General features: G+C 37.9%; 1 protein-coding gene across 1 annotated transcript; it reads right to left on the reverse strand.

Annotated features, from left to right (window-relative positions):
• Positions 1 to 34: 34 nt before the first annotated feature.
• On the reverse strand, positions 35 to 11,196 carry wdr44 (WD repeat domain 44). Its single transcript, XM_028030997.1, has 20 exons — positions 10,671 to 11,196; positions 9,583 to 9,616; positions 8,456 to 8,536; positions 7,726 to 8,341; positions 6,506 to 6,654; positions 6,285 to 6,380; positions 5,133 to 5,269; positions 4,968 to 5,051; positions 4,741 to 4,847; positions 4,086 to 4,237; positions 3,877 to 4,015; positions 3,713 to 3,777; positions 3,489 to 3,605; positions 3,283 to 3,405; positions 2,221 to 2,412; positions 2,025 to 2,126; positions 1,825 to 1,940; positions 990 to 1,117; positions 777 to 911; positions 35 to 696 (listed from the first exon to the last, which is right to left on the reverse strand). The coding sequence occupies exons 1-20, from the start codon at positions 10,739 to 10,741 to the stop codon at positions 608 to 610; spliced, it is 2,733 nt and encodes a 910-aa protein (XP_027886798.1). The 5' UTR covers positions 10,742 to 11,196; the 3' UTR covers positions 35 to 607.
• Between the last annotated feature and the right edge of the window lie 2,736 nt (positions 11,197 to 13,932).

The following is a 13,932-nucleotide window of genomic DNA, read 5'->3' on the forward strand; positions in this document are numbered from 1 at the left end:
GCTTTTTGAAAAAGATTGCCAGAGAGCATTTGCATTTGTGCAGATTTTTTTATTGAGGAAATTCCATCATTTTGTTTACAAAAGCTGTAGGTTTTCAGTGCTATCATGAGATGTGCTTCTGTTGACCAGGGGATTTATCAAAAGTAATCTGTGTTTTTCTGAAACATTTAGGACACCCGATTTTAATCATTAGTAACGTCAAACACACCGAAATGACTTATTTTAATAGGAAACGTACAGGAATTTGTCGTTTTAATTCAACTTGACATTTCACCTGAAAGACTTTGACTGTTTTGATTTTGAAATTTGTCTGACCTGAAAACTAAGGAAACAAGGAAGGTGCTCATAGCTATTGAAAATAGATGTTTATGTTCTCTACAGTCATTCTTGGCCACACAGTTGTACGTCTGAGCCAAGTTAGTTTCTGCTCAGACAACTTTTCTGGATCTCTAGATGCTAAACCGTTCACAGTTACCTGGTACGAAAGATAAAAAAAAAAAAAAGAAATAGGACAAGGAACCCCCACCTTGCCCACTTTGTACAGTCTCTCTCTCTGTCGTCCGTCTTTAGGACTAATCTCTGCTGAACAGACCTGCTTGTGGAATGCTCAGTACTTTTTGACGTTGATAAAAACTTTAATTGCTCCCGTGAAGTCAGCAGAGAGCAGAACCTCCGTGTGATCGGTTTTCAGGGCTCCTGGAAAAAGCAAGGAACAATAAGCAGCACTGAAATGCAATTCCTCGCTTTGAGAAAATCAGATACAGGATGAAACGGACCTGATGGTATCGTCTCGGAGTCGGTGGAGTCCAGGCTCTTGCGGTCCGCTTCTGGTTTCTCTGCGAGTGTTTCTTGAGGGACAATAAGATCTGGATGGGGGGCAAATACGGCGGAGGTGACCACTGCGTTGTGTGCTGCAAGACAAAAAAACCCACCTCAGAGTTAAGACTAATACATAAATAAATGTGTTTTGTGGGCAACACAGTAGCTACCTTTAATTCCTTCCCAGAAGTCATTGCGGTCTCGTCGTACAGATGTGAATTTGCTCAAATCATGGTAAGTGCTCCAGATGTAAACGTATTTATCTTCTGAGCCACTGACGATGAAGGAGTAGTCATGGCTGGAGGAAGGCATGAACAGTTTCATGATTAGTTTTTAATTGAAATTCTCTTGAAGACAAACATTTGACAGGCCAGCAGGGGGCCCCAAAGAGCTGCAAAGATTGCTTGCATGTTTGGTCAGGCTGGTGATATTTAATATCTGACATTATCAGATCATTTTAAAGAGATCAGGCTTTACATACAAAAGCTTCAGGAACAACAGAGGGAAATAACGTAAAATAAAAAAAATTAAGGAAGTTGAGAAAGAAGGACAAAAGAATAATGGGAGAAAAAGAAATGAGAATTTTAAGATGGGAAGAAGAAAATGAAGGCAAGAAACAATGAATTTAAAGGAAAATAAGAAACGAACAAAAGGATGGAAGGAAAGTAGCAAATATAGAAAAGGGAGAATTAAAGGAAAGGAATTGGATGATAAAAGAATAGGAGAAACAAAATAAGTTGGAAAACTAGGAGGCATTTAGACAATAGAAAAGGAAATAAACTTTAACCTTCCTCCAATTTCTTTTTCTACACTTCCCCGCACCTTGAAATCTAATCCTGAACTATTCCAGCCTGTGTTGTGTTGCAATCCTAATAATAAAAATATGATTTTGTTTTTTTAATTGAGAGGACCAGAAAGCAATTTTTACCCCCCTTTTCTTTTTATAAATGCAGAAGCAGCACAGATTCACGATTTAGTGTTGAGCATGACGGGAACGTTTCTCACCTGAAGCTGGCTTTAATCTGGCTGCTGCTGTTGACATAACCCTTGTACTTCATGGACAGAGACAAGTCCCTCAGGTCATAAAGGCGAATGCGGGAATCATTTGAGGTAACCAAAATCTGCCGGAGCAGACAGAGTTGGAGACGTAACCACCCTCACTACAGCAAAGTTAACAAGTGTTCACAGAGGAAGGGCGATGTTACCTTGTTTTCTCCAGGCAGAGGCTCAATGCCGGTAATTTTGCGGCCTACTTTGTTCCTCCCTCTAGTTGACCTCACGTGAATTTGAGTGTGGTATTTCAGTCGCTGTTAAGTAACAAAGGAAACCCACATCAGATTCTAAATTTGCATTAGAACAGGTATGATTAAACTGATCTTAGGGATAAAAGCAACAGGATGCCTCTGTGTCGTAGAAGATGCAGCGTCCATCGTAGGTGCCGATGACGGCGTATTTTCCGTTTTGGCAGAAGTTGGCGGCGGTGATGAGTCGTGTTTGACCGTCCACCTCGTTCCACAAAGCCACCTTCTTGTCTGGAATGTTCCAAAGTCGGAGTTTGCCGTCCAGAGAACCGCTTAAAAAGTATCTGTCATCCTACAAACAGAAAAGAAAAACTGCTTAACACAGAACCATTGAATGTATTCACCATGGGAACAATCCTAATTGTTCATACACAATCAAACTTATTCATACCCCTATTAACAATGAGTTAAATGTCCTTTTGCAAGTTGAACCACACGCTTTTTGTAACCATCAACAATTTCTGTGGTTCACTTCTGACTGAACACTTGACCACAGTGTTTGGCAGAAATTGTAGCACTCAATTAAGAAGGAACAGTCCATAAATACTTGGGAGATTTAAGGTAAGAGCCTTTCCAGTCTGCTTCATCTGATCTAAAAACAGTTTGAAATCATGACACTGTGGGAACACCCATTTGATTTCAGGAGATGTTGAAGAGTTTGTAGATTTTCCACTAGTGCTTAGCAGTTGGTAGTGTTGCCAATCTACTTACGTTTTAAAGAGTCACTTTGACTCATCCAAATATTCTCACAAAATTTCTGTCCTATTCTGTCCTACCACAACACAGCTGAACATTTCAGTCCAGCAGACTTGGATTTACGCCAAGGTCTCAGTTCTGCTGAAAACATATAGCGTATGTTAAAAAGTCTTTCTGAGTTTGGAAACAAATATCCAGCGAGGATTACGGAAGGAGCTTTTTGGTTGCTAAAATACACCTAAACAGGTGTAGCGGCAGTGAAAGGTAACATCTGTGCAGACCCCACACATACTGAACACAAACCAATTATCATTAAAATGTGGTTAAAAGTCATTGATTTGTGTGGATTAGAGAATGTTCTTGTTGTTAGCTCCTCTCTGATGAAAAATTAACGACATTCATGAACTTCTAACTAGAACAGCATGCAAGATTTGTGCCAAGACAAACACGCAGCGACCCAACTTACTCTGGGGTGGAAAGCGATGGCTGTGACAAAATCAATGTGCTGAAAGCAGCAGAGGCACTCTCTCCTGGATATGTGCCATAATCTAACCGTCTTATCCATGGACGACGAGAGCAGGAAAAAGTTCTGCACACACCACAGAATAAGTCAAACATAAAAATACAAATGTGTGTCAGGAGGGAGCAAAATTGTAAAGGTACCGTTATTACCTTTGACCAGGACAAGTCCAACAGGTCGGCTGTGTGACCCTTGTACTTGCAGAAGGGAACTTGGCGGAAAGGGGCATTTCTGTCTTCGGTGTCTGGGTCCTCTGGGGCAGAGCTTGCCTAAACAGTAGGTAGGTCATTTAGGAAAATGTTCATGTAGAATGCTGCTTTATATCTGCTATCAACACAAGCTGTTGGTGAATCAGAGTAGTTGTTACTGCACTCACCCCTGGATCTGTGTCAGATTTAGACGAGCACAAGCTTTCCTGAGAAGGAGAAGGAGAAACTCGACCTGGAGGACCAAAACATCTTGCATGAACTCCAGAATCGGTCGTTTTGCTGCATACTCAATCACCAAAGAGCGTACAATCCACATTAATAAGATGCATACCTTCAGTGTTGTACTTTAATCTCATATTATTGAAGTAGTCAAAGGCGGTCTTCAGGACCCAGATGCGAACAATATTATCCTGGCCTGCAGTCGCCAGAAGCCTCCCGCAATGAGAAAACTTCATTGTCCAAACAGCTCCCTTCAGAACGAGACAGACATTTTTAAAACCGCTAACATTGGTCACTGATGTAGGAATGATTTAGCCTTACCGTGTGCTCTCCGCTCAAATCCTGCACAACCTTAATCTGGTCAAAGTCGGAGGGACCCTTGAAGCTGTGAGCTGCCTTGAACTTGGCCGGTCTGGTGTAGGGCATACCCTCATCATCACTGGAGGAAGGATCATCGGGATCTGTGTGGAACACTGAAGAGCAAAGTGGGCAAAAAGCAGAACTCAGATTATTGAAACAGTATGAGATCATGTAAACAGAAGACCTCCTTGTCTTGTGTTTACATGACAAGTCTTGCTTACTTGTCATGTAAACATGAACATCATACTTTCATGATGTTAGCTAGATCATACTTTGTTCTAGCTCATTCTAACTTAGCTAGAATGAGGAAATACCTTGCTAAAGTATTGACTTAGTGAGGCTTAATAAATACACACACTACAGGTGTTTCTTTGTAAAAATCTAACCCAAGTTTCCTTCTCCTAAGCAATATCCACTACTCTGTGTAGGCCTATCACATGAAATCTCCATAAAACAGTTTAAAATTGTGATTGACCTTTGACAAAAGATATGAAAAGTAGAAGGAGTGGAGCCTCATAAATATCCCCATAGATTATGAAAGTTATTGTAAACTATCCATATTTTAAGATTGCTTCTTCACACAAACAGAACATAACTAATCATTTAGTTTCTGTACCTTCATCACGCACACTTTTCACTTTATTGACTGCTTTCTCCCCATATTCCTCAGCAAAGTGCTTGGCTTTCTTCACAGATTTGCCCAGGAATTTTTTCAGCTGGGTCCTGGTTAAAAACAAAGACAAATGCATTGCAATGTTTTAAATTAAATCATGGAATATAAACGGAGCAGGAGAGAGAGAGACAGAAAGCGAGGGGAAAGTAAAGGCAGCTCAGCAACATTACGTTCTCTGCTTCAGTTTTCCTCCATCCGTGTCCGTCAGCGGAGCCTGAGACTTTTCATCGTCATCCGACTGCGCCGCATCGTTACTGAGGACAAGAAAAAAATAGCAGCTTCCTTTACATATAGTTCAAATGAACTAAAATGTAATCAGTTTTAATTTGACCCACGTTATGTACTCCTTGGTCCTTCTCATGATGTGCAGAGTGAGAGGGTTGATTCCTGTAGGAAGTTTCTCCTCAGCTTGAATCAAGGGAATCTCCTCTCCAGTGTCCAAGTTCTTGATCATGACACTGGCCAGTATTTCCTGATAATAATCACATAGAAATGGGTTTCAATGGCAGTGGATACTCTGGCTGTGAATGTGGAGCTCTTAAAAAAATATTCAGCAAAAATATATTAAATTCTTGCGGCGTGTAGCTGGAACTCTGCATTTGATTTACTGGAGTTTATAATAACTAAATGATTTTAAATCATGCAGTGCTGACTGTGGTCCGTCGCACATTAACTTAGTGGGAAACAGCCTGGATAAAGACTGCAGCAGCAGTAGCAGCAACAGCATTTCCTCTTATCGCAGAGCGTCGGGTAGACAAAACCACACAGTTTGATAAGTGTGGGAAACCGAAAGTCACTTTCAGAGCATCGACTGATTTCTTGTTTCGTTTTTGCAATGTGAGCGAGTCGAGAAAAAGAGCAGCAGCCAGTGAGAATTGAAGTGCTAGTTTGAAGAAACGGGAAGGTTAATGTGAGAATACTAAATATTCCACATGGTTTTTGACTAATATCAATATTGTCCCTGCTAAATATAAAGCATCCCCACAACATGATGCTGTCAAAACAGTTTTTCACAGATTGTGGGAACTGTGTGTTCGGAGTGATGGTTTTACATGTAGCCCTAAAGTTCCACTTGCAACTCCAACAGAGATTGAGCAAAATTGCAAATTAGACTTCTTAAGCTTTCTTTTAAAAATGTATTCATTCTTGCTACTCTTCAAAGTCAGATTTGTGGCGTACACCCAATAGCTGATTCTTCCTCCTCAGCTGTGGATTCCTGCAGCTCCTCTGGACTTTTCTATTCCTCATCGGTCAGTTTAAGTAGACCGATCAGTTGTATTTTCATTCAGAGGCACCAGTGTAAGGAGGCTAAAACACTTTTATTTCACTTCCATTTCACAACTTTACACTACAAGGTGTCATCTTATCACAATAAAACTTGTGATAAAATTTGAAAAACTTCATAGGGGCAAATAAAAATCCTATTCACGAATATCAGTTTTAATTATCAACACAACAAAAACGCATTAAAACCGGTGAAATCTCACTTCGTCTGTCAGTTCTCTGCCAGAGTTAGAACGAGGACGCTGAGGGCCAGGGGTTTGTCCTCCACTCTGGGACAAGGCTGGTTCATCCTCATTTTCCTAGAAATGAAACAAATTAATAAAAAAGAGAACGCAATATCGCATAAAAGAAATATACTGTACCTAATTTTGTGCAGCAAACTTTTTTTTTTTTTTTTAAAGTCCTGGTCTACAGACTCACTGACCTGTGCCGTCACCACCTTGTCTCCACTCGTGGCGCTGGCCAGATCCAGGGAATGCTGCAGGTCTTTAGTTAGACACCTCACTGTGCTGGAGGGAGACATCAGGCCAGGCGGCTCCAGAGAATCACCGCTAACCGAACTCACCGCAGATACTGGGCAGTCAGACAAAATAAAAAAAAATAACCCCACACGTTCTCAAAGTCAATGCTAATTGTTTGAACTTTTATGACCTTTCCCTCTGAGGGGACAAGCTGCACAAAATGTACAGTTTTGTTCCAGTTATTGATGGCTGCCTTTATTTATTTCCTGACTAACACTTTAGTACAATAAGGTGATCCTTAGTACCGTCTCTGCAAAATATAGGTTGAGCTAAGCATACACACTTAGATAAGCCTGTCACAATTAATTAACATCATGTTAAATTAAAACAAGATCGATAATTTCCTTTTTGATAATCTTTTTAAAAGGGCAATTTTGTTTACAGAGATTTCATAATCCATTTTATTAATGGTTTTGGTTGTGTGTGGTTTGTATTTATTGTTTTTGTTGTGTTTTATTTTGAATATTTAAAATGTCTGTTTTTGTGTGGAGCGTTCTGTAAAAAAATTAAAGTTTAAAAGTTGAAAATGGTCTCAAAACGACATTATTGTTGGTCAGGGACAGTTTATCGTCCAGCAAAGTTATTGTGACAGGTTTACACATGGAAAAGTCTCAAAATCCCATCTAGGACAGCTACAGGTAGGTGTGAACTGAACAGAGCAAAATGCTGAAATTGAATCAAAGGTGCATCAGCAGAGTATTGATATCTGGGTGTGAACTCTTATGTAACTTGAATTTTTTCCCTCACATTTCCAGCATAACAGATGATTCTGATTCTCAGCTGAATTATGTGCCATTCTATTCACCATGTTGTACTTTGCTTATATGCTAAAAACCTGGCATTTTAACAGGGCTGTGTCAACTTTTCAGGTTACTACAAAGTTATTAACATCTGAGCTGGGGAATAAGTGTGTGTCAGAATGTCATACTGTGGCATGTTTGAAGAAATTATAGCAATGTGTACTGCTGTTCTGTTATTGATTTACTCGTGCTTTGACTTGTTCAAACAAACCAGAAACCCAGTTTCAGACCTTTTGTCTGCAAAACACTTAAAACCGCTTCTACATCATGATGAGTTAAAGTTTTCACTTCTGTTTTTGAAGAGTCATCCAGTAGTTCCTCACCTTCCAGTCCACTTGGCCTCACACATTCCTGAGACATCCTGGAGGGTAAGCTGTGGCAAGACGGTGGTGGAGGTCTGGGCGGTGGACCCCCACCAGGAGGCGGTGGCCGCGTGGGAGGAGGCTTCTTAGTGCTGGCTACGATATCGGGTTCTACTGTGAATTGTCGGGGGGGTTTCAAGGGCCCCGGCGAGTCTGTTGGAACCAGCCTGTCTGTTAAGGGAACTTGGTCCAAGATGTCTGCCTGTCTCTGCTCCTTCTCCGCTTCCGCCACCAGAGCGGCGGCAGCGTCCGCCTGACTGTGAGCTATGCTGCTGGTGAGGTCCGGAGGCTGAACTCGCTCTTGTGACTCGGCTGAAGGTCCAGGCAGAGTTGGGAGTTCGGCAGCGGCTAAAGCGAATTCTCCATTTGTCGTAACGCTTTCCTGTCGCTCCTCTGACCCCTTGACAAGTTCAGGTGCGACGACCAGGACGGTCGTCTCCAGGGGAACGCCCCCAGCTTCCGACTCTTCTTTTGGCTCAGGTTTCACATCAACCTGCAGTTGATCCAACAACTCAACCACCTCGCAGACATCGATAGCGCATCCTTTTTGACTCTCCTCGATGATGCTATCAATGATCTAGGAACAAAACAGGAGTTTATTCAAGAACGACTCCAAATACTAGCTCTCATGTCAAATTTAACTACAGCTGAGGTGCATGATTTTTATTTTTTTTTTTTTACAAATTTATACCTGCAGAGAATCATCCTGCTGAGTTTCCGTTGAGGCACAGGTCACATTTTCTACTGGATTCACCAAACCCTCTGACGTCTCCTAAGAAACAGAAATAAACAAATTTAGGCGTTAAAATAGCAAAGTCATTTTTTTTGTAATATTTCATTTTGAAAGCAACATTATTCTATATTTTAAAAAAATATATATTTGTAGGTTCACTTATCAGGAAAAAATAGTGAGAACTTTGTTAGCAGTTTGAATATGGGCTTTAAAAATATCTACAAATCATCTGTTTTGGTGTCCCAACGCAACATAACATTAAGTCACAAAAACAAATACGTTGTTTCAGTTAAAGGGATCTGCAGACAAACATAATTTTATGCAGCAGATCTTAAACGTTATAAAACCTCAGATTAACAAAACTTTTGCAATAACCTTGAGAAAATGTTTCTGTATAATGAAGTCAACTGCCTTGCTGCAAGATAGATGCTAAACAAACCCAAATTATCTATGTTTGTTTTATCCAGATATGGCAAGTTGGCTTCTTACAAAATATTTTACTCGATTGTATAGCTAGTTATCTCCACTTTGATCACATTTGTGTAAAGGAATTTATTAACTTTGCAACCTGTCTGCAAGAGCAATACCCGTTAAAATCTCATTTTTAACTATATGGCAACACAAAAGCCTTCAAAGAGATTTAGCCTTTTGGTTCTCTGAGCGTTGCACAATTTGAGCTCAGGATGAACATGTAGAAACATGAACTCCTGGGAAACTGGAAACAGTAAAATTATGGCCTCCAAAAGCTTTGGAAGCAACAGTTGCTTCTCTAGAATCATTGAGAATTTTCCAAAATATTTACTAAGTGCCAACAGCATATTATAAAAGCAATTAAAACCGTGAAATGTCCTACATTTTGAAATAACAACCAACCGTCAATAACGCTCAGAAATCAGTCAAGCTTCAGATGAACAGCACCTGCTGACTTACTTGGTTTTTAGTCTTAATTTCTTTGGAAAAAGCAGAGAAGTATTTGTTTCCCCCTGCACACCACCTCTGTATTTTAGTTCATCTCTTTATTCCAAAAGGCTCAGAATTCACTAAATCCATAATTTCAATGAGGTTTTGATTTAAAACAGACATACCTGAGGTGAAGGAATGACAAGCTTTGCAGGAGTCCTAAAACGATAGAGTTGAGATGATAAGTGCAGTAAAGTGGCACAAAATGAAAAACATGTCAACTTGAAATATTAAACAGAACAGAAATTACCCAGGCATTTTGTATTCCTAACCAGTTTTCAGGGGGAAAACATATGGGAATAATCAATATGGACTTCAAACTGATTACACTTCACTGTGGTACTTAATATCATAACAATACAAGCAATGCTCCAAATTATCTTAAAAATTCTTTTGTGAATATTTATCATTTTATCAGTCTTGTGTACAGAAAAAACAGTCTAAAAAGAAAACTTGCCCATTATCAACAAGTAAAATTCACTACACCAGTGCGACTGGTACAAAATAATCACATTCAATCATATTTTGAAGAATAAATGCAGCTTTTACTGAATACGTTGTAGGGAAGTTGACAGCAATGGCAATAATCCCAACAAGTCAGTTTTTAGCAATTTGCATACATCACAAGATTCTTAGTACTTTAACCCCATAAGATGAAGCATTTTTGCTCATATCTAATAGGAATGTGCCTAGCCAAGCTTATTTGTCAAAATTGTTGGGCTTTACGTTGAACTTCATTGTGTGAATATGACTTCAAACACTTCCGTCTGATATTTAGTAAACAGAAAACGATCAAGTTACAAGTGAAGAAACCAACACCTTCAATGCCATGTTTAGGTGTCCGTATTTCCGTACATTGTGCTTTATGTTTTTCTGGTCAATCCTGACAGATGTCCTTTTGCTGTGTTTTGAACTGAAACTAGGAAATTTGCACAGTAACCTTATCCCTCTGTTTGAGACCTGTCATATCATGTGACTCACTTACTTAGCCTCTCCCTCTTCTAACATTTACCAGCTGCACAAATCAAGTACAGTGCAACAAATTAAAACGTTAAGAAAACCAAACCGGCGAATCTCTTTTGAAACAGTTTAAATTTTAAATAAAGCAACATTTGATTAACTAATATCAATTGACAAATATCAATCAATAAATAAATATCAATTTCACACATACCAAGTATGTGTACATTTAAATTAAAAATAGTTAACTTACTCTTTCGGAGACAAGGTGACGTCCTCTGGAGCATCGTAGAATTCTTCGTTGTCACTTGTATCTGACGCCATGCTAATGCCAGTTTAGCTCATCAGCTAGTCCAACTAAGTCGTTAGACAGCTGTGTAAACGCTTAACCTGGAACTTTTGGGGCGATGTACATATGCGTTATCTCTTTATGCCCTGGCTTATCAAAATTAGCAATTGTGGCCGACAATTCGGCGGAACAACCACTTTCCTGTCTAACCTAACGCCATAACGTTAGTGTATGCTAACCAGCTGACAGGCTAACAAATGTATTCCGATGCTAACGTAGCCGTCTGCCTGTTTATAAATCTGTCTCAATCACAGCAAAGCGCCCACCATGAAATCTGAAGTTAGAAGACACTTTCCGGCTGCTCTTGGACAGCTGGACAGCTGACGACAAGGCGAGGAACTACTTCACAAACGAGCCGTTAACCTAAAACAACAATATTTTAACGGTTCCATGAAACGTAAACGGGTGGGTCAAAAGGCGGGGCGCAGCTTCTTCTTCTTCTTCTTCTTCTTCTTCTTCTTCTTGTTTTTTTTTTTTATGGCGGTTGGCAAACAACTTTTAGGTGCATTACCGCCACCTTCTAGACTGGAGTATGGATCAGATGTAAAATCACTATAATCTTCCCATAATACCTGTTCTCCTTAGAAAATTAAAAATACTATTAAAAACTACGTCCCCCGATGATCTTTGAAGCAAACTTCTAATATCTAATTTATTTTTATTCCTATTTAAATTTCTAATTAACTCCTCCCTTTCTCGATCATACTTAGTACATTCTAAAAAAAAATGTTGTATTGTTTCTAATTTCCCACAATAACTACAGAAACCTGTATCATGTTTATTAATTATTTTAAGAGTACTGTTTAAACCTGTATGTCCAAACCTTAATCTAGATATAATATCTTCTTCTTTTTTATTCCTGCTACATTTCCTAAATTCTCCAACTTTTCTTTGGATGCTATAATAAAATCTGGCATTGCTTCCTTTATCCCACTGTTCCTGCCATTTATCCTTAATATACATTTTACTAATATTTTTAACCTCATTTTTACTCATTTTAATATTTAAATCAACAATACACTTTTTTGCTGCATTCTTAGCAAAACTATCTGCCAGCTCATTCCCTATTACTCCAATGTGAGCAGGAACCCAAACTAATTTGACCAGAGATCCATAACTTTTAATCCTAAACATTAAATGATTAATATCAACTATCATATCTTGCCTTGATTCTGAATTTTGTTCTACAATACTTACTAATGCACTACTTGAATCTGAACAGATTACAACCGCTCTCTCTCTTGTTTCCTCAACCCATTCTAGAGCGATTAAAATAGCCATTAGTTCACCTGTGTATACTGTCAATTTGTCTGTTATTCTTTTATTTCTCATAATATCTAATTCCGGAATTATAAAAGCTATTCCTATATTATTATTTGACATTTTAGAAGCATCTGTATATATTTGTATATATTCCGCATATTCATTTCCAATATAATTTTCCACCTCTTTCTTTTCTAATTGTTTTCCTTTTTCCAGTAAGCTTAAATCAACTTCCGCTATCTCAATTATCCATGGTGGGATAACAGGAATAACAATCACAGGACTAATTAAACTATGATTTATTCCTATATCTCTTATTTCATTTTTTATAAACCATCCAAAACTATTTATTTGCTTTTTTTCTTTTTCTTGACAAGGTTGTAACATAATATATGGAGGATAACTTTCTTTATGTCCTTTAATATTTGCCCAGTAAGTTATTGCTAATTGTTTCCTTCTGAGCTCCAACGGCATCTCACCCATCTCAACTTGTAGAGCTGAAATTGGGGTACTTTTCATCGCTCCACAACAAAGTCTTAATGCTTGATATTGTATTCTATCTATGGTTTTTAGTAAACTATTTGAAGCTGAATTATATAAAATACATCCATAATCAAAAACTGACCTGATTAGACCAGTGTAAATTGTTTTTAAAGCTTTCCTATCAGCTCCCCATTCTTTTCCTCTTAAACACCTCATTATATTTAAGATTTTTTTACTTTTTTAACTATTTTATTAACATGAGTCTTCCATGTAAGTTTTTTTATCAAACCAGAATCCTAAATATTTTATTTGATCTATCCTTTCAATAACATTCTCATATAATTTCAGATTTGTAATAATATTTAACTTTCTATTTGTACAAACAACAACTTTAGATTTAGATATTGAGATTCTAAATCCCCATTCTAAAGCCCAAGCTTCTACACTATGTAATGCCTCTTGTAGTTTCCTATTTACAAATTCAATATTTCTTCCCCTCTTCCAGATAAGGCCATCATCTGCAAATAATGAAACACCAAAAGATTTATCTATATTATTAAAAATATCATTAATCATTATAATAAATAGCATAGGACTTATTATACTACCTTGGGAAGTGCCATTTTCAATTTGATGCCTTGAACTTAAATCGCCACCTACACGGGGCGCAGCTGCTTCTACTCCGCTGTTATGACAGTTCGATGTAGTTTAGAGACATTACTGCCCTCTACTGGGCGCATTAGGAACAGCAAGAGAGAACAGCTTGTCATCAGTAAAAATATAACAATAAAAACATTAAAAATGTAAAAAGAAAACGATATTATATTATATTATATTATATTATATTATATTATATTATATTATATTATATTATATTATATTATATTATATTATATTATATACCAGCACCTCCAACTCCACTAGGGACAAGGGTGTAAGAAAATGGATGGATGGACGGATGGATTATATTATATTATATTATATTATATTATATTATATTATATTATATTATATTATATTATATTATATTATATTATATTATATTATATTATATTATCTTCTGAGTTGTTTCTTAGGTATACATTTCCCAGGTGATATGTTGAAATATATCACCTGGCTAATTGCAAGCTTTGATTAAAACTGAGTGTTAGACATGCAGTCTGCAATATAGAGCTCATAGTACAACTCCCAAGCACATTAAGTTTTCAGAACATGCCGATGAAAATATATTAACTAGTCTATGTGATTTGTTTATTTGTTATACAGCCACTCACAAAACTGAATTGAGTCAGTGAATGCAATGCAATATGCAAAAATTCATCAAACAAACTCTACTTCTACATAAAGTTGAGGTTTGCAGCAAAATGTTTAAGAGCTTGTACAAGTATTAGCAGCAGTTACCAGTTGGGGTAGCACCATC

This window comes from Xiphophorus couchianus, chromosome 11 (genome assembly GCF_001444195.1).
Source record: "Xiphophorus couchianus chromosome 11, X_couchianus-1.0, whole genome shotgun sequence".
NCBI lineage: Eukaryota > Metazoa > Chordata > Actinopteri > Cyprinodontiformes > Poeciliidae > Xiphophorus > Xiphophorus couchianus.

What these genes read in the sequence shown, in the direction of transcription:
- wdr44 (XM_028030997.1), bottom strand. Translation starts at nt 10,741, where the DNA reads ATGGCGTCAGATACAAGTGACAACGAAGAATTCTACGATGCTCCAGAG. An exon ending in AATCTGACACAGATCCAGGG is followed by an intron (nt 3,606 to 3,712) that starts GTGAGTGCAGTA and finishes CCTACTGTTTAG; the next exon opens with GCAAGCTCTGCCCCAGAGGA. An exon ending in CTCCGAGACGATACCATCAG is followed by an intron (nt 697 to 776) that starts GTCCGTTTCATC and finishes TGCTTTTTCCAG; the next exon opens with GAGCCCTGAAAACCGATCAC.